This window comes from Oryza brachyantha, chromosome 1, assembly GCF_000231095.2.
Source record: "Oryza brachyantha chromosome 1, ObraRS2, whole genome shotgun sequence".
Taxonomy (NCBI): domain Eukaryota; kingdom Viridiplantae; phylum Streptophyta; class Magnoliopsida; order Poales; family Poaceae; genus Oryza; species Oryza brachyantha.
Genome location: NC_023163.2, coordinates 26,960,588 through 26,983,693, shown reverse-complemented (window position 1 = coordinate 26,983,693; position 23,106 = coordinate 26,960,588). Strand labels below are relative to the sequence as shown.

The 23,106-nt window shown below is 41.2% G+C and overlaps 1 protein-coding gene and 1 non-coding gene across 3 annotated transcripts; one reads left to right on the top strand and one right to left on the bottom strand.

Annotated features, from left to right (window-relative positions):
- Window positions 1–10,775: 10,775 nt before the first annotated feature.
- TRNAL-AAG lies at window positions 10,776–10,856 on the top strand. The gene has a single exon. It is a non-coding gene; the product is annotated as a tRNA-Leu (tRNA).
- A 3,492-nt stretch (window positions 10,857–14,348) lies between these two features.
- Window positions 14,349–16,671, bottom strand: LOC102711753 (LOB domain-containing protein 15). 2 transcript variants are annotated; one of them, XM_015839994.1, is made up of 4 exons: window positions 16,494–16,654; window positions 15,891–16,197; window positions 15,368–15,770; window positions 14,349–14,772 (listed from the first exon to the last, which is right to left on the bottom strand). In XM_015839994.1, exons 1-4 carry the CDS (start codon window positions 16,505–16,507, stop codon window positions 14,768–14,770), a joined length of 729 nt encoding a protein of 242 aa, XP_015695480.1. In that variant the 5' UTR covers window positions 16,508–16,654; the 3' UTR covers window positions 14,349–14,767. The 2 variants fall into 2 exon arrangements, with proteins under 2 accessions (XP_015695480.1, XP_006644931.1); XM_006644868.2 differs by lacking the exon at window positions 14,349–14,772 and having other exon boundaries at window positions 15,103–15,770; window positions 16,494–16,671.
- Between the last annotated feature and the right edge of the window lie 6,435 nt (window positions 16,672–23,106).

Below are 23,106 nucleotides of genomic sequence, written 5' to 3'. Positions count from 1 at the left end.
GAGGCAGGTATATTTATACGTGTACTCACGAAACTGTCAGGTACAAAAGCCTAGTGCTTGATCAATATTAGGTCCGTCACCGACACGTATAAGTCAAATCAGATCCATGCCAATAACTCTCCATAACAATTGGAGTTTAAGTATTTGTTCTTACCCGCATATACTAGTCATCAATCCATATGTCCAGGATGAGTTAGGGAAAATCCCGTGTTGGCGTCTATCTTGGCCATTCCATCATCCAGAGATGAACGGCTCTCTGCAGGTTAACAGTCGGACAACTAGCCGTGTTAATCCTCTTCTGCGCAGGTGGTATCATCAGACGTCAACTGAAAGTTACACTATGGCCCATGCATGTGTGGAAGATCCAGTGAAGAAATGTTCAAAACCTTGGCTACCTTTAATTTCTGGATATGTTCGGATGCATCACCACTTACCTTTCACACATGAGACCCATCCGGCTATCCCCTCCGACAGTAACAGCAGTGATCCGTCCAACCCATAAACACGCACACAAGCTGAACAGTGTCGTATACTGCCGCTAGCTATAGCTTCATTTTACTACACTACCATCCATGGATCATATATATATATGCATTGCATATTTGCATTTCATGATCAAACAGAAGCATCTGACATACACGCATGTGAGGCAGAAGTAACCATTTAAGGATGGGCAGAGTAGGTCGATCGATGAATCGATCCATGGCCCATCGGTCTCTCGTGGTCCACTCACATGTTGCATCATGGCACTGCGATGCAAAGTTCAGTTCCATCTTCCCCCGTGTACTTGGATGGACAAATGCTATTTATTCGCCGAAAGCACGCAGAGCCATCACCTCCCTCTGGCCCTGCCCGGCAAGAGGCGTCTTCGCCGTCCAGCCCCGTAACGTACGCTTCCGATCTTTCAGCCGGTGGAGCTAAATAGTATCTCCATCCCATAATAATTTTATTTTTCGTTTTCCATCCTATAATAATCTTATTTTTCGTTTTTTCGTGTCCAACGTTTGACCATCCGTCTTATTTAAAAAATTTATATAAAAACTTAAAAAAAATTAGTCACGTATAAAGTACTATTTATATTTTATCATCTAGTAATAATAAAAATATTAATCAACAAAAATTTAAATAAGACGAATGGTCAAACATTGAAAAAAAATAAAAAATAAGATTATTATGGAACGAATGCAGTAGTTCATTTATGGTCTCTGTGTGGTTGGTTGGCAGTATTGTTGAGACTGCAACATCGGCGGAGCGATCACTAGTTCACTAATCAGCTTGACTGGTACTTAAAAATCTGTCGAAGGCTTGAATTAATTCTCTGTCATGATGCATGACTACTGCTCCATATTAATTTGCAGCGAGATCTCAGATACTAGCTGAAAGCCACGTCCAAGCTAAACCGTCTTATAATCTAGCACCAGCTATATATGATCGAGTTGATAGAGCTAGTGTCGTACGTAGTGCACGCACAATGCTCTTCAAGCTCTCGCATGGCTCTGCCTGCTCGGAGACGGTCAGATGGAGCGATGCGCTCATTGCTCGGTGCAGTGTAGTTATTGTGGTTGATGGGGGTGCCTGTGTTGGTGGAGGTAATGGGAGGTGGTTGTTGAGAGGGCAAATTTCGCGAAGGCCATACGACATGTGTCCTGTGCACGCACATGCCTGGCACGAAGAGATCGAATCCGCGGACATGGCAGCAACAAAGGAAGGAGGGAGTAGCAGCTACACCAGTAGCTAGCGAACGCCGAGGAAAAGGAGGGGAAGGAAAAGGCTAGGGAACGAGAAGTGAAAGTGTGCGCTCTTCACTACTGTCCATTTGTAAATACAGATTTGCCACTGATCGGTGTGTAGTTAGTTGGCCATCTTTGTTTGTGGAGGCAATGATTATACTCGTCTCCTGGTGTTGCATTGCGGATGGCCGGATTAGACTTCGATCGGCAATGTGCGGAAAGCATGTCGTCAGCTGAAGGAAATATCTCGGGTTTGTTGCGACTTGCTAGATGCACGCCACCGGGGCCGGACGGTCCCTATTGTGACTGCTTACACCAGGGGCTATCCGATGCAAATCGAAAGGTCAGGACCATCTGAGGCAGTGTAGCTCATTTACTGTAGATTTTAATCTAAGCAAACGATGAAAAAATGGATGATCAAGATCATGTACAGTCCTTATCTTGTATTCATAGTGAAAACTGCATTTGATCTCGATCCCTGCTAGGCAGACATGGAGGAGGGACACATGAAACATGATAGCACTATCTTATTTTGAGATTTGCCTCACTCAAACAAAAAATAACAAAAGGTACGTTGAGGTACCGGTAGCTCACGGTACTGAATCGTTTTTTATCGTTGGATCTAACAGTGCATATCCTACTTAGCTAGATCCAATGGTGAGAAACGATTTAGTATCTCGAGGTACCGGTACCTTGAGGTACTTTTGTTGGACCAAAGTAAATCTCTCTTATTTTTTTAGAACATAGTGCAACGCAGATGCTCATAACGCACGCACAATCTCCCCTAAGAACACATGCACGCAAACCCCTCGTAAGCACCTCCGAAAACTGACCGATAAATCTAGAGAATCCCGAAGTTATTTTTAAGCTAAAAGTTATGTACAATCCTACCTAACCCTGTCAGTCTAATTGATGCGGCGTGATAAAATAGTGGTTTTGTTTATTACATTGCAAACGTGGAAAAAAGGTAAATTTTGAAAATAGCATTGCGGTAAACACAATCTATCCAAATGTGTGGAACGACCATAACGTGAGCATCATCTTTTCATTTAACTAGGATGAAGCTCCCACATATGGACGGGTATCTTATTTCATGGTTCATGAATTCTATTTCATAAAGTTATCAATATTTAATATTGGGTGATTTTCTGTTAAACTTATTATCCTTCTCAATTTGTGATTGCTTCGAATATTCTCTATGGCTGATTTTTGAAAAAAAAACCACAAACTTAAGGCCCTGTTTGAATCAAGAAAAGTCCTTGGGATTTCCAGGAAAAAGTCCCTCTTGTTCTAAAGAGGAGGGATTTTTTAGTCCGTCAAAATTTTGTAGTCCCTGTTGAGAAAGTATTAGGGACTTTTTTTTGCCCGTTTCAACGCGCTGCCCCTCTTCTCTCCCCTCTTTGCGCGCTGCCGCGTAGGATCTCAGGGGTAAAATAATACTTGTACCCTATAATAAGTCACTTTTAGTCCCTCTTCCCAAATAGGAGGGACTAAACAAATGCCCAGGGACTATAAAAAAAAATTCAGAGACTATTAAAGTCCCTCGTCCAAACATGCTCTAAATTACTTGAAAATGTGGAATGGATTAAAGTGTGGGTGTTTTTGTCTTTTTCACTGCGGCGCATGACACGGTGCTCACCAAATTAATAATGGATTAAATGTGGGTGTTTTCTCTTTTCTTCTCTACAATTTCATATATTTCTTCTCAAATTTAAGGAAACACCAATGATTGCTTGACGCATTTGACTGTATTCCAGAACAATTATATTTGATAATACAGCTCTATAATTATAATTAGCATAAGTAGAGTATTTATAAATTTTCAAGTGTTAAATACTATACTCTATTCTTTCGTTGGGAATTCCAAATATATATATTAATGTGTTTTTAAAGAATAACAAAGTAAGTTTTACGTAGGGACCTGTGGTCAATTTTTTAAATATAATTTAGAATAGAGATAAATAAAGTTCTATGTAAAAATAAATTTAGAAATATTTAATTTCGAATTAACAACTTAAAATTAATATAATCAATATAATAGACTTTATATAAAAATGCTAGCCCCGCAATATGTGCGGGTCATCATGCTAGTTTTATCATAATTGAGAAAGTAATTTGATGTACCAAATTTTATACTTAAAATTTTAATATTTCACGATACAAATAATTGGATATATCAAATTTTATATTATTTTGGTATCTCGAGATATAAAATAACTAGATATACCAAATTTTATACCAAAAAATATGTTATCTTTTAATACTTTCTTAATGATTATAAACGTGCTCTATTGTGAATGATGGCTCTGGACTAATCCGACCTCAGCACCCCCCCCCCCCCAGCGTTTTCCAAGCTTTGCCACGTACATTCCATATATCACCAATGTATCACAGATCTCGCATGTTCAGTACAAGTACTACTCTAAGGCTTCGTTTAGTAAATTTTTGGATATCTAAATAAAGCATTAAATATAGATGAATCAAAAAACTAATTGCATAGTTATGGAAGAAATCTTGAGACGAATCTTTTGAGCCTAATTAGCCCATGATTAGTTATAAGTGCTACAGTAACCAACATGTACTAATGACGGATTAATTAGGCTCAAAAGATTCGTCTCGCGGTTTCTAGGCTAGCCGTGAAATTCATTTTTTCATTCGTGTCCAAAAACCTCTTCCGACATCCGATCAAACATTTGACGTGACACTTCTTCCAAAAATTTTCTCAATATAAACAGTAACAAGAATAAGAGATTGCGTTGGTCACGGCCGGGGCCTCACACGATCACATCAGCGGATGCAAAACAATCGCCCGCTCGTTTTCACTCGAGCTCGAGCCCCATCGATCACTTTCGGGCCCCGTAAATTTCGCGGCTGGATGGACGCGAGACGTCACTCAAGGGAAGAAATTTGAATCAGGTTTTGCTACCAGCGACGTCCGGAACACTCGGCGTGGTCGCATTTGATCCGCGCTGCCTGCGGCCAGCGAGATAGCTAGGCTGTTTCTTCCTTCTCGGGTTAAATTGTCGTGGCAGGAGGAAAAACACAGAGGGTCCTGAAATGTACCCGGCCGCCCGGCGTGGTGTAAATCAATATCACGGCCGAATTCAATTACATCATATAGACCAAACGCCACAGATACGGGCGGCTTTAGGCAGATGCGCTGGCGAGTGACGACTACCGGTCTCGACTCTCGAGTCGCCAAGTAGAGTAGTAAGTACTTGAGCCGTGACCGAGAGGTAAGTTGCGATGGTTACTGAAAGGCCGTGCATCAGTACTAGTAGTCCTTGGATGTGCATCAGTAATCCTTGGACGATGCCGCCCTGGCAACTGCATATTTGTGCTACGTGTGGAGCAGAGCGGCATGGGGCCTGAAAAATCTGCGGATGGGCAGCGTTTTACCGTCCTAATCACCCCACGAGCTTCAGCAACTGCTCTGCCGATCGAGCGCAAGGGCGGCTGCAGGCGTCATGGGCACGACACCGCGTCTTGTCTCTGGTGCGCCCTAGCGCTCTCCGTTGCACGTACAGTGGGCCCAAATCCAGTGCAATTCGGTACACCTGGAAACGGCCGGAACCCGGCGTGTTCGACATGCACGACGTATACGGTAGTTGATGATCTCACTTCGATCTCGCCTGTGACTTGTGATCGATCGATCCATTATTCCATCCTGCCGTTGTGGAGATATAGCCCATGAATCTTTCCAGTCGAGTTGCGATATCTTTTCTATCGAGTTGTGACGGGCGACGGCTCGATCGCTCCGCTCAGCGTTTGAGCAGGGTGGCCCATCAGATATCTCATCGGATCCAAACTCCAAAAATGCTGGCTAGGTTAATTAGCTACAGAAAACGAAGAAGAAACACCAAAGGCACGGCACGCCTAGGAGCAGCCGAGCAGAGGATATCCAAGCATCCGTCGGTGGTACGAGGGGGGAAAGGGACATCACGGCAAGGGTGGCGCGTAAGTTAGTGTAAGTGACCACACGCTTCGCTTTATTATTAGCTGAGTTTGTGTTGTTTGTGTTATCGGTTGATGAGTGAACGCTTCAACCATTCACAGTGTAGGATTGGCCGGCTACTGGCTAGGCCTAGCGATCTAGGTTTGCGAATTGTGATCGTGGATCGGTCGTCGTTGATTGATCCTCTCCCGGCCGTTTTTCACTTTATGCAGCACGCACGTAGAATAATTCTCACGCATCTGGCCTGCGTGCGAGATTGCATATTTGAATGGATGAAACGGGCGGCCTGTGGCGGTGCGTGGGTGCGCTTTATGTTTATTACGGGCCGGTCAAGAATCCTGGACGAAACGGATCAGGAGAGCTAAGCTACTGCAACAACCGCATGGCGCGCGCATGCATGGCAACGGAAGACATTATGTAGTGGCTGGATACATCAATGGAAATGCTAGACCCTTTCGCTGCCGCATGTGCGCGTGAAGGGGGGAAAGAGACGTGCAAGAGTACATGCCAAGGAAAGCTGGTATGAACTCCGATCACTTACGGGACAAAAGAGAAAGAGAAAGCAATGAAGAACCGAAGCGACACGAGCAGATGCATATGGAGAGCTCGACCGCGCGCACTCACCGTCCCCCGATCGCGCGAGCAATGTACACCGACCGGACGTGAGCGAGCCCCGTGATAATGCGCGAGCGAGAGAGGGTGGACGACGCGCCGGGCCGCGGAAAGCAACGCCCGCGACGCGACCGATCCGCGCGACAGGAGCAAAACGGCAAAAAAACGCGCCGCAATTATTGTGTTTCGTGCCGTCACCAAGGCGCCGCCCCGCCCCGCCCCGCGCGCGTCGTCGACCTCGCCGGCGCTGCGTGCATGCTGGGGAGGGCACGCGCGGCCGTCGGTGAGATCTCGAGGCAACTAGCTAGTGCGTGAGCTAGCCGAGCAACGGGCAAGGCAACCCAGCCATGCCGTTGATGGCATAGGAGAAGGATTGGTGGTACCTGGTAGGCTGGTAGTACGTACAAGTACATGGTTGGTGCCTCGGTGGAGTTCGGGGAGGCCTAACGTACAAGAGAGTTTTGGTTGGTGGTTATCACATATACGTTCGATCGATCCGTAGCGGAAGCTAGGCACACGAGAAAGCTGACCAACATATGCGCAAACTGTGTGTTTTTCCCCCGTCGTCCGCTACTCGAGCCGCAGCAGCAAAGGCACAGCAAAGGGGAGAATAATTTAGTTCGCAAAGGCGACGGAGTTCCGTGAGGGCGACGGGCAATCAAGGGCATCGCACAGTGCGTCTACTTGTACGTGTGCCGCTGGCTCCTTGGCTGTCACTGGGTCAAGCATTTAGGCGAAACACTGAACGCCGAATAAATCGGATGCGGACGTGCCCCCGACAGTGGTCTTCCAGGCTGACGCCATTATGACGACATCGCCACGTCACGCATGGCTCGATACTCTGTCGCATAATAGAAAGAAAAGAAAAAAAATAAAATTTATGGGGGGAGAAAGCGATCGATAGATAGATCTATCGCAAGCAAGCAATCGCTGCCTTACAAGAGAACAGAACTTCGCACAGTGCCTGGCGTGTTCACGTGTGCGCTTCTTCACTTCGGTTAACTGATCTGGCAGCTAGCTAGCGTGCCGGGCGGCGCATTGGCCCCAGTTCAGAGCACATCAGCGAGCCGAGCAGTCGAAACAGACGTTCCAAAAAAACAAAGCCTTGATTGCAGCCATCCTGGATGCCATACATGCAGCCATGCACTCCTGTTGCTTGCTGCAACCGTGAACCAGCTTGCGTATCGAACTATTGACAGATAAGATACCGGCGGATCTAGCCAACGAGATTAGAAGGGTCTGCATATTTTAGATAGAGTTTCAGCCCTTTCTTTCTATTAATCTTTGCTATAAAATTTTAGAAGGGTCTTTATAAAAGACTACAATGGATTTAATGGGGTTAGCGGGGGCGAGCCCCGCCGCCCCATGTGTTGATCCGCCCCTGGATATAGGGATACACTCGTACTGGCTAAATATATAGGGGATTGTTTCCAGCTGGGACAAGTCTTGCTTATGTGTGCATCACGCTGATGCCTGTGTGATGCATCGATGGTGTACAGGCACATCTATGTTCTTACTTTAGCCAAAAATAAAAAAGGTTGATCGACGTGGTCTTTTTGCAGATCCAAAGTGCTGTCACCACAAATTATCGGCAAGGGAGCATTTGACCCACCTTTTCCCAGCCAATAGACTGTAACCGGATAAACTCCTTTGCTGCAACTTTCTGAGAGTAATACTCCGGTAGTAGTAGTAAGCATAGTGGCTCCACCATGAACGTCTTAAGTGGACGAGACAGAGCGGTAATGATAAGATATACTAACTGTTCTATTCTAGAAGACAAAAGAGGACTATATGTTTTTCTTTTCATGCTCAGGAGTTGTATAATACTCCTTTTGATTTTTTTTTGACGTCGTTGACTTTTTATCTATGTTTTATCCTTCTTTTTATTCAAAAAGTTTATATAATTATTAACTATTTAATTATGATTTGGTTTATTACTCACGTAACTTTAAGTATAATTTATAATTTTATATATTTAGATAAAATTTTTAAATAAAATAAATGATCAAACATAATTTAAAAGGTCAAGTAAAAAAAAATGGAGGGGTAACAGTACCGTACAGATACTGCCTACGTCATCCCTTCGTGCATATGATCCATCGAGCTAGCGACACCACTTGTAAAGCATGCAGAGGGCCAAGAGCTCTTGGCCATTGCACATGACCTTTACTGAGAAGGATGCGAATTTGTGTATATCTCTAAGCTGTTGGCACTGTACTGGCAAGTATACTAGCCGGCAGCCATATGCTTATATAGGTGCAACAGATTCCTGAAAATTAAAAGTGGGTTTTGTCTGAAGGATATTAGAGCACAGAAGGCAATGTGCTGATCATACAGATTGATAGCGATAAGATTGCCCAGATATTTGAGAAAAAGGGATTAATGAGAGGTGATTCAATTGTGGAAAAGAAAAGGGCTAACTAAAGCCTACAGCGCAGCAGCCAGCAGGCTGCTTCTGGTCAGAGAAAACATCTACCACACTTTCTGAAGCGTTTAGTTACATGCATCTCTTGATCATGGCTCAATGTGCTTAGGATCTCCGGATGAGGTGACAGGAGACTTTTCACTTTCTTTTCTTATTTGAGATAAGAGAGTTTTCTTTCTTTAAGGAAAGTCGATTTGAATGTCCCCTCGGGCCATTAATTTGCTAATAATGTGAAGTAGACACCTGTCGCTGAAGACAAAAATCTTGCCCGTAACTATTTGGGCCGGTTTTCCTGCAAAAGACAACTAGTTATGGTAGCCATGGCCCAGTGTAACCGATTGGCTAGAAGGCCCAATAAAGAGACGAAACGCTGGATCCTTTGTTGAAGTGCCCAAGTGTGTCCAGAGAATGGCTTTTGATTTTCTAAATCTAAATTTAGTCATTTATATCAAGTTTGATAATTCTAAATTTGATGTGCACTCCAACAGGCTCTATCCTCACTCTCTAAATTTAAAAAGGGAGGATGACTAGTGGGTCCCTCCCCACGTGGAGCCACAGTTAGCAACCTTGCTAGTGAAAGATTGACTACCAAATTTGACTATTGAGAAATCATGTTTAGTCATTCAAATAATATAACAAGTCAAATAGACAGTACTTTGGAAAATCATTTTTTTCCAAAATTGCTAAAATTTAATATGTTAAGTAAGATGAGTAGTTTTTTAGAGAAGCTCTAACATACACTACCGCTACCGCTGGGGTAGAGAAGAGGTTATAGACTCGAAGACTAGTTGTTCGCTAATACTCATTTCATTTTTAAGTTGACAAAGTTGATTTTTAATCTACATTTGACTATTTTTATTTATTTTTTGTGTAAATATGCAAGATTATAAGTCATTCTTGAAGTTTCTATAATAAAAAAAATCAAATTATAACAAAATAATTAGTAAATATACAATTTTATGAATAAATCAAACAGTCAAAAGTTGATCAAAAATTAACGGCATCAAATAAAAAAATCTAAGCAAGTACTTATTATAAGTGAAACAACTTATTAATAACTCAACAATAATTTATAGATAAATCTTTTATACACATGGTCTTACTGATCTAAAACCAAATGCTATGATATAAACTAAAATAAGAAAACATCAAAATCAACTCCAAAATTTAGTTCTAAAATTTAGATTTTCACTAATGCTTAAAAGTTATTGCTAAAACGATGGGTCCAAGCATTTTCATTTCACCATTGCTGAATGAAGTACCACCTCTGTTTTTAAAGGAAAATTGAAGGAGCGGTTTCATCAAAATGCCATCTTGAGAAAGATATTTTAGTAAATCTAAATTTTAGGATGATATTTTGATGAAAACGCTCTCAAATGGCGTAATAGCAATTTTCTCGTTTTTAAACACACGATGGTATCGATGTTTCTAGAAATAATGTTTGATTATCCATTTATTTCACATTTTGACTAAAAATAAAAACCATAAATTATACTAAAAATCTTTAATAATAAAATAGGTTGAAGCAAAATACTAAATCCGTCTAAAAAATTCGATCTTTCTTCCATTATGCACGTATCGTTATACGACCAAAAGAACAAAATGGCCTTCACTTTCTCGAAGTCCAATATATTTGTTTCTCATTTTCTCAAGTCCAATGCATTTGTTCGTCACTTTCTTGAGCTATAAGAATAAAATCTTTGCGAGACATTTTTTTTGATAAATATAACTCTTTTTCGAACGGACATATCAAAGACTTACCTAAATTATTTTTGAATGATCAAGTATCATAAAAATTAATAGCGAATACATTTAAAACGGATCTACTGAACTTTTATTGTGGTGATGTTGCGTGCGCAAAGCACCCTCTGAAAGATTCAGTGGACTTTGCTTTTTCCCAGAGACTACAAAAACCTTCCCTGGAGTCCTTCCCCGCTTAGGCCCACACCTTTCCAACACGCTGGCTTCCTGGGCGGCTGGGCTACATCGCTGCGCGGGCCTAATTGCTGCAGGTTTACAAATTTACAATATTAATAGGCCAAATTTACAACATGTTGAGATGGCCGAGTTGGTCTAAGGCGCCAGATTAAGGTTCTGGTCCGAAAGGGCGTGGGTTCAAATCCCACTCTCAACACATTTTTTTTTATTTTTTTCCTCGACATTTTCTATCGTTGCATATTTAGATTCACAAGAATACAGATGGTGAATATAGACTTGCATGTGTGTGTGTATATATATGAAGGGGAATCTTTTTTCACGTTGTCATAAATGTTATCTTTTTTAGAATTTTATTTTTCTAAGATTTTAAAGATACATTTTGGGACAATTGTTCTAAAAGGAAATATTAAGAAGATGCAAGAAATAAAAAAAACCCGCAAATGTTATCTTCAGGGCCTGTTTAGTTCTCACATATTTTTTTAAGTCCCCGTCACATCGAATTTTTGACACTAATTAGAAGTATTAAATATAGATTATTAATAAAATACATCTCATACTCTGAACTATTTCGCGAGACGAATCTATTGAGCATAATTAGTCCATGATTAACGAATGTGATGTTACAGTAAACATTTACTAATCGTGTATTAATTAGGCTTAAAAAATTTGTCTAATAAAATAGTCTTTATTTATGCAATTAGTTCTGTTATCAGTCTATATTTAATATTCTTAATTAACGTCTAAACATCCGATGTGACAAGGGAAAAAAAGTCCCTAAATCCAAACAGCCACTCAGTCTTCACCGAAGAGTTGCGTGGTCTGCAGACATGTAGTCTGCACTGGCCGAGCAAAGTCTTGTAAGACCACCTCCAATAGATATCTATAAGCTTATACGTAAGATATAATCTACAATTTTTAATAGAAAAAAAGATAAAAATTATCTCTTCTTTTGTACATATTTTAATGTCAAATGAGAATGAATAAATTGTAGTGTAATTTGTACTATAAGCTATTTGCTGAAAACTAAACCATTAAAAAATTATCTTTTATAATATGTTATCTCCACCGTTGGAGGTGGCCTAATGGTGTAACCTCTGTTCATTTTCGCGTGTACTGCGTACCATTCTGCCACAAGGCCCACAACGGACGAGTCTAACCAAGCACTACGTACAAATGTCGAGAGCTCTCTTCGCAAAACGTCGGGGCCTCATGCCCTTCGTCCCAGACTAGCCTCGCATGCCATGCCAATATGCCATGTGTGTAACCGTATAGCTGCCACCACCACGTGCTGCTCCTCAAGATTTGTGCAGTCGACACGCACAACTCCTCTGGTCAATGCAGCGGCTACGCTACATTATTCGTCGCTCTTATACAAAAGAAAATTAGAGAGCGAAACGGTGCGGTACGTGCGCCGGTGCATGCCTGCGTGCTTGCACCGTCGCGGCGCCGACCGATCGCCAGTCGAAGCATGTGAGTCGCGAGCTAATCCTAACATGCAGTGCGTATATATGTCCCGGTTCAGCTCACATCTGAAAAACACCAGCTCCAGAATCTGAAAGCCTGAACACTGATCAGTGTGATCAGCCTAACTGCTCCTGTACTTGCTTGCAACAGGCCATATTACTCTACTGCGAGACAGTGTAGCAGTAGCAGTAGCAGTTTGTACGACCAGAAACAGTGGAGATGCAAGAGCAGTAGGGGCATCCCGTGCTGGGTTTTCGAGGTTAAGTGAAGACTTTTAAGCATCGATCGGCGTTGGTGTTGAGTGCGGACAAGCCAGCAAGCAAGGATGCCCGCCATCTCAAGCAAGCACGACGCTGGACCAAATCCCCATCACATCCATCATCCCACACGCCAAAGCTCCCAGACCCAACCCAACCCAACCTAGCATAATGAGCCCTTCTTAATTCTATCTCAGAAAGGGGTCGCTCGCACTAGCGCACACACGGACGCTCTGGGAGAAGCCGGCCGTGCTGGTGTTGCAGTTTTTAATGCGAGATAATCAGAGGCCGGGTGTGTCTATGGCCGGCAGAGGCTACTTTGCCTGCTTGGAACTCAACCAAGTACGAGCTGCAACTGCACGTCAAGGAAAGACTTGTCGTCGTATAGGGCTTTTAGTAATGCAATTAGCTATTTGTTCCGTTTTAAAATATGGTACATAACACAGATATTAAGAAAATAAATAAGAATGATTCTATAACTAGATGAGAAGAGAATGTAACTAAGAAAATTAAATAAAAAAATTATGATTGATTGAAATGATAGGTATGTGGGATAATAACTTTATTTTAATAAAAGAATAGCTTTATTTTGATATGGAGAGTAGCAGCTAGTATGGCTGCCTAGCCGTTGACCTCTCTCAGTCGATGAAAACATTAAAACAGCCGATTCATATGCGTGCAAACAAGGGAAACTGTTTTTAGCAATTATATGAATATCCAATTGTTTTACCTAATAGTCATTTAAAATATAAGAAATGATAAGATATAATAATATGACTTATATCACTTCATAAACATGAATGTTCAAATCAGACTTTTACAAGTTGTAATAAAAATAATAAAATATCTATGAATGTGTATACTAATTTCAATGTAATTATTTTTTTTGTTACAACTTGTAGATATCAAATTTGAATTTACATATTTTTAAATTAATATATCTCATATTTATTTATCTTATCAAAATATTTTTAATAACTGTTTAGAAAACATTCATGAAACGGATGGATGCCCACATGCTAAATCGATCTCCGAGCAAACACAAACTAGAAGCTTTCTACTGAAACAATATAAGAAGATTAAGGGCATATGGTCGAAAGTATAAATGTGAGTGAATGCATATGGACTGTAGCTAAGTGGCTTCCTCGTCCTTCTGAAGTCTGAACCAGGCTGTCACTCGGCCCTCAACTAAAATGCGGGAATAACCAAAGAAAACAGGGAAAATACTACTTCCAGGCATGGCAGATAACTAAGGGGAGGAAAAGAAACACTAATTGGTCATGCAGTAAGGCTGTATTGAGAAATAAATTAAGAACAAATACTGTGGCCTATATACGAAGTCCTGGTATTCAGACTTCAGCACAGGGTCACAGTATCATTGAGGGCAATACTAAAATATATAAGAGCACGTGAAGAAATTAATATGTCGGCCCATACAGAGTGTACACTATCACTTGTACTGTGGACGTGTACAAAACTAAAAAAACAATTCCACTAGATTTCTTCCAATGATTCATGCGTACTATGCAGATGATAAAAATTTATATGAAATAGTTGAGGTTGTGTAACATTGCACTATAGCCACTAAAATTAAGAAGCTCATCGTAGTTATCGTCTCTTGTCGACAGAAACCTCAGAAATGTTTTTATCTGAACCTAGATAAAAAAAAGGAATGCACCCAATTATCATCTTTAATTTTAGAACATACGCATATTTACATAATTTTTTAAATAAGACAAATAGTAAAGTGTGATAAAAAACAATGGTTTTATCTATTGAAAATATAGAGGTAGTATATATAAAGCATACAACAAAGAAACGCTTCATCGTTTTTATAGAAAATGTTTTTAATCCAGCTTAATGCTCCATCGTTTCAACAATAAGACATAGTAGTAATTTTTTTTCATAAAAAAAGAGAAACACTTCGATCATCTGAAATTACATGCATAAAAGATTATTGTGTAGAACTACATTAGGATTGAACAAGCGAGTTACGATGCATATAGTGTAGACGTGCATATATATGCTACAGATCTACAGTAGTTTCAGTGGCATGTTTCATAAGTTCTGTGCATGTGTCCAAGTGTAGCCTATTTGAGAGCAATGATCCATTGCCAAATTATGTGAACAAGACTAGAAATTGATATGCATAACTAACTAACCAGTGGCAATGGTGTGACCATGTAAGTATCAAGTTAATTTATCTTTCGAATAGTAAGAACTAATCAATGAAATTGATATGTATTACTCCTAAGCAAATAATATCCATGGAGATGTCACTGTACTGGTGCACATCAGCGCATGACCTATCCTTGTAGGTCTCGTCACCAATCTAATTATCAGTTCAAGGATCACGCATGCTCTACTGGTACTCTGGTAGATCATTCTAGCCTGCACGCAAATTCATATACCAATCATTGTAAAATTCATGAAAATACGTAGGATGAAAACGATAGATCTTATATTCAGTACACACATAACTAACTACTACGACATTTACCTGAAGTTGGACATATTATAAAGCTTATTATACACAGAGATGTGTTTCAATTTTACATAATTGCTCCATCAGCTTTATATTATAAAACTTTCCAGTTCTATTTAAAATTTTACAGATGCTAATAAATTTAAATATATATACATAAAACATATATATATATATATATAAATGTATCTAACCAAAATCAGAAAATCATATGGGGAGTAATTTTTTATGCCGGAACCTGAGCTAATTCGATTATTAGAACGCACTCAATTAATTAATTCAACCAATCAATCACAATGAACAAAACAAGAAAAATTAAAAACTGATACATCCATTGGACAAATTCTTTTCTTCATCCAAGGTATCCACAGCTATATCTATTTCTAGATAAACATATATATAATTAAACATGCACAGAGTTATTATTTTCTCGAGCTTAATTGTGATCTCGCCAAAATGTTAGATAATTTCATGGTCAACCAAAGTATGCAGCATGCTCACTTGTGTTGAGGGAGCCGTAGTCAGTAGTACTTGATGGCTGTCCGGCAGCATACACCGGCGGGGACGCCGCCGCCGAGATTACCGGCGCCCCGGTCAACTCTTGCCCGCCGGCCTCCACCACTGACACCACGTCCCTGGCATGGATGGGCGGAGGAGCAGGAGAAGGGAAGACGGCCGCGGCATGGACGTCGTCCATGAGGCCGGGAACGCCGGCGCCGGCCTGCCGGTATCTGTGCTTGAAGATCTCGGTCCTGACGGCTTCTAGCTCGGCCTCCAGCGCGTTCACCTGCTGTTGCAGCATCGAGATGGCGCCCATGCACCCGTACACGGGGTCGCGCAGCCGCAGATTGGCCTCGTACACCAGGCTGCTCGCCGCGTCGGCTCTCTCTGCCTCGCTGACCTCCTGAAACGCATTGCACCGGAACGCCATTAATGGTGGGCAAGCTAGCCAAAGCCAAAGGAAGAGAGTATTTTTTTTTTCTTTTAAAGAATGCTATGCCATATATTCGTATCGTAGTGGTACCAAGAGCATCTTGGAGACGTTGCTGGCGCCGAAGACTTTGTGGACGGCGGCGAACTTGTGGGGCTCGTGCGGCGAGAAGTAGGGAGCGAAGGGGCACTCCTGCGCGCAGCGCCGGCGGAGGAGCTTGCACGCGGCGCACGGGGTCACGGTGTTCACGGCGCCGCCGAGGCCAAGGCGGTGGGGGACGCGGTGCTCGATCGGCGCGCCAGTAGCGGTAGCGGTGCCGGTGGCGGCGGCGGCGGCGACTACGACGCCAGAGGTGTCCGGTTCTCGCTTGATCTTCTTGCCGACCTCATCGAGTCTCTCCCTGGCGGAAATTGGAAAGTCCCAGTAAGATATTTAGGGTTTCTTGCATGGAATCAGGTGAGGGAGCCAAGATTGATGCAACCCACAATGAAAATTTTAAGTTTTAACCACGAACTACCAAAGGCACGGATTTATCCTTTCAAGAAAAATGAACACATCAAAATCACAGCAACCACTCCGACTCTTTTTGAACAAAACCAAGAAACAAAGAGAGAAGCTTTCAAAAAGAACCAAGGCAAAAGGGGACAAAAGAGGAGGAATTTAACTGAAATCAGTTCTAGAGGTGTGGCCTCTTACCTCTCTGTGGACATTGAGGCATACTCCTGTGCTAGGGAGAAATGATGAGATGGAGATGGACAACAAGAACAAAAAGGAGATGAGGATGAGGAGGAGATGCAGATAGGGCCAGAGGAGAGGAGGGTATAGAAGTGTAAAGTTCGGAATTGCAAGTAAGGAAAGGGTGCTTAAAAGGCAAGGGAGTAATGAGGGGGATGGGCAGCTTGTACAATTGGTGGCAAGTAAATGGGCAGGAGGGGAAGAAATGTTGGCGAGTGTTGAGAGGTTGACTCGATTGGTTGGACTGGCCTGGCCTGTAGCCCTCTCCTCGTGTTCCTGCGGGTGTCTCTGCTCATGTCAAGGGAATGAAATGCTGTTGAAAACGAAGCCGCTGCCTGCCTGCCTGCCTCAACCACTGGGCCAAACACCTGTATCAGTTACTACTACGCAACCTGGAGTCTGGACTACAAAATTACAGCTAGCATCTTCCGTTTTCAGTGCCACCCAGGATGCCAGCTAGTGTGCTTCATGGTTCTTTTACACGTATAGTAATTTTTTGGATGGATGCAAGACAATGAAGACATGCAGCAATTGAATCTGGATCATCTGTAATATTAGCCACTAATATATGGACTCAATAGTACGTGTGATGCATATGTTAATAAGCAATACTGTAGAAGTAGTATTTTAGAGGATCCCAACCCGCAAAAAATTGTCCAATGCCTAGCTATTTTCTTACCATTTTGGCTGCCATTTTAAGGATGACAGGTATGTCAGTGTATATGCTAGATTTATCACGATGACATAAATAACTTGAAATAAAAGAGAAATGTAGCTCATGGTGTGAGGCTTTCCAAAAACCATCCATATATGTTCAAGAAAAAAAATTAATATTATCATCTTCCTAAAAAACCAGTGCCCAAATGTCATTCTCATGGAGATCTGTTCTCATTTATCACCTAATTCCAAAAAAACTCTCGCTTGCCATTTGTTTCATCTGTGCACGTAAGGGAGGACCCTTTTGGTATTTTCCCACTTGTCCGAAGGGGAGGATGACACAAAAGTACCAAAATGCCACTGAATTCTCCTGTAAGCCTTATCCCCTCCACGCCTTGGGAGAAGAAGGCTTGTAGATCCATAGGCGACAGGAGGAGATGTGAGATATAGAGAGGTTGTGCCTTGCAATTTTGATTTTTTAGTCCTTTTAAAAAAAACTTATTTTACAAATAGACCCCTAAAAAAGTTATTGCACGAATAGACCTTTTTGACTATATCAACGTTATTGATGCCGTCCTTCAAGTCATTATAACATGCTTATGTGGTCGGAGGACAGCGCCAATGTCATTGGCGCCATCATATACAACGACGACGATAATGACATTGGCGCGGTAAAAAGGTCTATTCGTGCAATAAGTTTTTTTAAAAATCTATTTGTAAAAAAGCTTTCAAAAGGACCAAAATATCAAAATTGCAGCCCCTAGTTGTTGTGTGGGTATCCGAGTCAAAGGGTGGCTACCACTTAGCAGATGCCGAGATGAGGGCACCCAATGACCGGCTTTGAGACACGGCCCATGGAGATATGGTTCGTTAATGGCGAAGGAGTCAAAGAGGGGCGTTGGGGGTGTAGTGGTGGATGAGGTGCGACTCGAGGATAAAAGGGGGAATGCCAAGTATCCAATACGGACCATGTGGATAAGAAAAGTGGCAAAAGTAGCACATCAGAGGGTATGAGTGGACACCGGGTGGTGAATGAGAAGAAAAAAATTGGAGTCGCATTTGGACATTGTTGTTATATAGGAAGATCTACAGCTACATATTTGAGACTTATCATGTGTATAAGGGTATCGAGTCTAATTTTGTCAGTAGTTTTACAGAAAGAAAATCCATTTTGACTCCCCCAACTATTGGTCCAATATGATTCAGTTTCTATAGATGTGGCTTGGCTCGAGATTCGATGCCTAGCCATCCTAGGAGGCTATTTTATTTATAACATCAAGTAGAACTCGAAGAACTACTTAGATAACATGATTAAGTAGTTGTATCCAATCCTGGATTGAAGTTTCTATATTAAACTTAATCTGGAGTCGAATTTCTTTTGCAGTTATATACACTTCTATCTTTGAGAGCATCTATGTGTATATGTCTTAGTCTTAGTCTGGGTATACAAGATATGTCATATCTATGACACTGATACATGGGTCTCGCCGTATTGTTTTTTTATTATTTGTCAACTCAACTGTCATGTAGCTCCCACATAGGACAAAGTCTAGGTCAATGTGCTACGTAGACGTCAAAGCAACGAATAGAATCATTTTGCATCGATTTTGGGACCGTTTGGTTGGTGGCTAAACTTGCCACATCATAGTTTGCCAGATATATGGCATGCCACACAAATTATGGCTAGGAATTGATTAGCCATGAGCGTGAAAAAGTTAGACAAGAAAATAAGTATATGACGTGTGGATTCATGTGCTAGCTAAGTATGACATGTTATAATTATGACAATCAACCAAATATTATACTAACAAACTGTGTCATAACTAATATATAGCTTGAAAAAGTGGAGTAACCAACTACTTCGAAGCGTCAATTCGCCTGATTTTACAGTTTAAGGGTGACAATCAGATTTAACCAACAGCTAAGGGGCCAAATGGACTTTTCACTAGTTTTACTTTCCTTTTCTCAATTCTCATTGCAGACTGAAAGGTCTTTTGAGGTTATTCGTCATGACATTACTGGGCTATTTATGTTTGGGCTGAACTGTTCCGTGTCGTGGGAGTCAAAATGGGCCGAAAAGAGCCCGTGTGTTGCAACTCTGGGCCAGTCCACCAACTACAATAAAAATTCTGCTCACGCAAAACTCACCCAAAAAAAGCCGAAGACTTTTGAGTAGTATTTCCATGATTCCATCGGAAATGATACAGTATAGTAGTATACGACTATACGAGTACGACTGCGACTAGACCAAAAAGAAACAAAAATTCGAATTCAGAATCAGCCACCCACTCACGTGGCAAAATTCCCGTCGTGGCCACCGTTAGCTAAGGGTTGTTTAGTTGGCAAAAATTTTTGTTAAAGGGTCATATCGAGTATGTTTGACCGGATATCGGAAGGGAATTTCGGACACGAATGGAAAAATATATTTTATATTCCGCCTAAAACCGCGAGACGAATCTGTCATTAGCACATGTTAGTTACTGTAGCACTTACGACTAATCATGTCCTAATTAGGCTTAAAAGATTCGTCTCACGATTTCCCCCGTAACTGTGTAATTAGTTTTAATGTTCATATATATGTAATGCTTTATTTAAGTGTCTAAAAATTTGATGTGATGTTTTTAAGAAAAATTTTTGGAAACTAACCCAGGCCTTAAAAAGTCTCAGATAACGCATCTGATTTCTTGACGCCAGAAGACAGTGGCATGCACGAGTTAAGTAATTAAAAAATACATAAGTAGTGCATGATCCATGTGGAGAATCAGCTGTAGCGTGTTAGCATTAGCGTCTACAGGAGGTTGGTTCGTGAATAATTCCCAGCCATGAATGCTTCGACTTCGTGCATAATTTAAAAGGTGCCCAAAGTCCAAACAGAGACTGATCTAGTTAGTTTTCCAGAGCTTTATGCTTCGAACAAACTTTAACTGTGCAATTTTGTAGATAGATGTAGCTACCAGCTAGGATGACGATAGACTGACGGTTACTGTGAATCTCGAATTTTGGCTTAATAGCCGCAATCACAATTTAAATTTTAAAACTTGATTTTAAGGTCTATATGGTATGGTCTATTTTTCAGCTTTGGCTTTTAAATTATTGATAATACAACTATAAAATTATTTTTGCAAATAAATTATTTATGATTGCTCGTTCATTTATATACTACCCATCAGTGCACTTACCGATCAGCACACGATCAGCACGAGAGTATGGTCCTTTTTACTGCCGTGGGTTGATTATCGATTGCTTCTAATTCAAGTATCTTTTGCCAAGTGTAAATTTGCTACGTCACGTGACATTCTAAATTTGTACTATTTGTTATAGGACCTTTACTTCTGTGACATTTCCAAAGGATACATTATTTCTGTGGTTATTTACTAAACAACACTCCAACGGTTGTTTTATATATCATCTTCCAATGGAGAGACAAAACTTTTACAAGGATGATTTTGTTCTACAACATCTAGTACGATTTACATTTAAACAAATTTAAGTTGAATTTAGACATATTTTTGTCAAATTCAAAATTGATGCAAATAGTGTAATGATAATTGCCATTCTTTTAAAAATTATATTTTCCAAATTGAAATTAGGATCCTTGTATTGAGCCCTCACATCGCTCCCTGGACAAGCGAGACTCAGGCGACAACACCAAAGCTAGCCTTTGCCTACCCTCCCCACCTTGTAGGCTTGTAGTCGTCAAAGCAAGCATGGGAAAACTGTGGTAGGGGAAAACCCCGCATGCCCCGGATCTAGTGAGGGAGAGAAGTATAGCGCGATAGGGGTGGCAGTGCTCCTCTGCACTGGTGATGACTAAATATATACACGTGATAACTTTGTGTGAAGGAGACTCACAATAGGGAGGGTGGAGTCCAAATACTACGAGTTAACTCGACCTCCACATTGACTGTGCAGAGAGTGACAACTAGATTTGACCTTAGTAAGATTGCTCAACTATGAGCGAGGTAACACAATGGCTACAAGATAAGAACCATAAGGCAACCCAACCTCCTTTGTTAGGGGCAGCCATGTTGGTGGGCGCTAGGTTGTTGTGAGATGGCGGCAATGAGGTGATGATAGAGCCTCCCATATTGTTGGTAGTAAGATGATGATAGTACGTCATGAAAGAGGTGTTCATAGATTTGGCGGCTAGATTTGATTGGATCCGGTTGTGTGGTGTCTGTTTAACATGGAGACAATAACACAAATGTATCGGCCGGATGTCATTATGCTATTCTCCTTTGCCAGATGGAACATTTTTCCTTAGAGCTCTAATGGATATCTTCTTTTCAATCGTGTGGAAGTACATTTCAGGGAGAGGGCGACTTAGGTAGAAAAGGTTGCTCGACCGACGGTTGGTGACTAGTGATGTTACTGTTTTGTGTGGGAGTCACCACAATGTGGTTGTAACCATGGTGACTGGCGATGTGCTAGGATGTGATTAAATCAAAGCTATTGCATCCTTTGTGACAAGCTTGGCAACGATGACACTCGTCTTCTACGCCTTTATTTTTGACGATAGTGGTGGCTCGAATTAGGGTGCCATGTTCGAGTGGGTATGATCATAGTTGCATGGTACTTGAGCGTTGGTGGGTTTTTGGTGAAAGTGCATTTAGACCCCTAATGGGTTTTGGATAATTGAGAGCAAACAAATTAAGAGACTAATGATCTTTTATGACATAAGAGCATGTTTAGTTCCTAAGATAAATTGGAGAATGCATGGTGACCCCTACAAACAAACAAAAGCGAAAAAATGTTTTTGATTTAGTTTTTGAGTCCTTGGGAAGTGGTACTATTTAGAGAGGCTCGATGTTTTTGTCAAAGTTCTCAAAAGATATTTTTAATATTTAAAACGAGAGGGACAAAACACCACACTCAAAGGAAAAGTGGTGCCAATGGCGCTCAACGCGGTGGGCGTTAGTTCCCTCCTCGAAGGCGTCATCATGGCTGGAATTTTGACATTTTGGCCCTTTTGAAAAACTTATTTCATAAATAGACTCCTGAAAAAATTTATTGCACAAATAGACTTTTTGACCGTGCCAACGTTATTGGCGTCGTCGTTGTATAGGACAGCGCCAATGACATTGGCGTCGTCCTCTTGCCACACGAACACAACAATATCATTTGGAGGATGGCGCCAATGTCATTGGCACCGTCCTATATAACGACGGCGTCAATAACGTTGGCGCGGTCAAAAAGATCTATTTGTACAATAAGTTTTTTAGGGGTCTATTTATAAAATAAGTTTTTCAAAAGGACCAAAATGTGAAAATTACACTCATCATGGTGTATTTGTCATTTTCTTTATGTGAAAGCAATAGTTCCGGTGTTTGGGACAAACATCAACAAGCATCTTTGATGTTGTTTACTCCATGGAGACATTACTTAGAAGGTCATGATCCACATATGGGTGTTCGCTGTCTTTAATTTCTTTCGTCGGAGGAGGTCGACTATCCAGACTTGGTAGAAGTTGCAGTTGCTTATTCTGTAGTGAGCTTGGCAATATTGACTTGTGTCATGTCTGGGTGGTTCTAGGCTTTTTTGGTGGAGTAATTTTACCATCTTTGAGAAGATACCAAGATGTATCACTGTTTTTTATGTAAAATTTGGTACATCTTAGTATCTTAGATAATAGAAGATACCAAATTTTAGATAGAAAACAATAGTACCTCATAGTACCTCTTAAAGGATGGGAAAAAAGCTATGTTTAGTGTTGACATGTTGCTTCTTGTTATTTTAGGTGCTCTGTGTAGTTTTTGTTGGGTTTTCTTTAATTAACCGTGTGATGTTAAGATTTTTTGGGTTCGGTTTTTATTATAAACTAGATTAACTCTCCTTTCCGGAGGTTGCTCTCGTGAAAAAGAAAAAAACAGGGGCCAATCGCCTTTTGTTTGAACGGGAGAAAGTTTCCCGGAGTTAA

Bases quoted from the DNA above. Each gene is read 5' to 3' on its own strand.
- LOC102711753 (XM_006644868.2), bottom strand. The intron at 15,771-15,890 runs GTACCACTACGA...AATGCGTTTCAG, and splicing joins ACGTCTCCAAGATGCTCTTG to GAGGTCAGCGAGGCAGAGAG.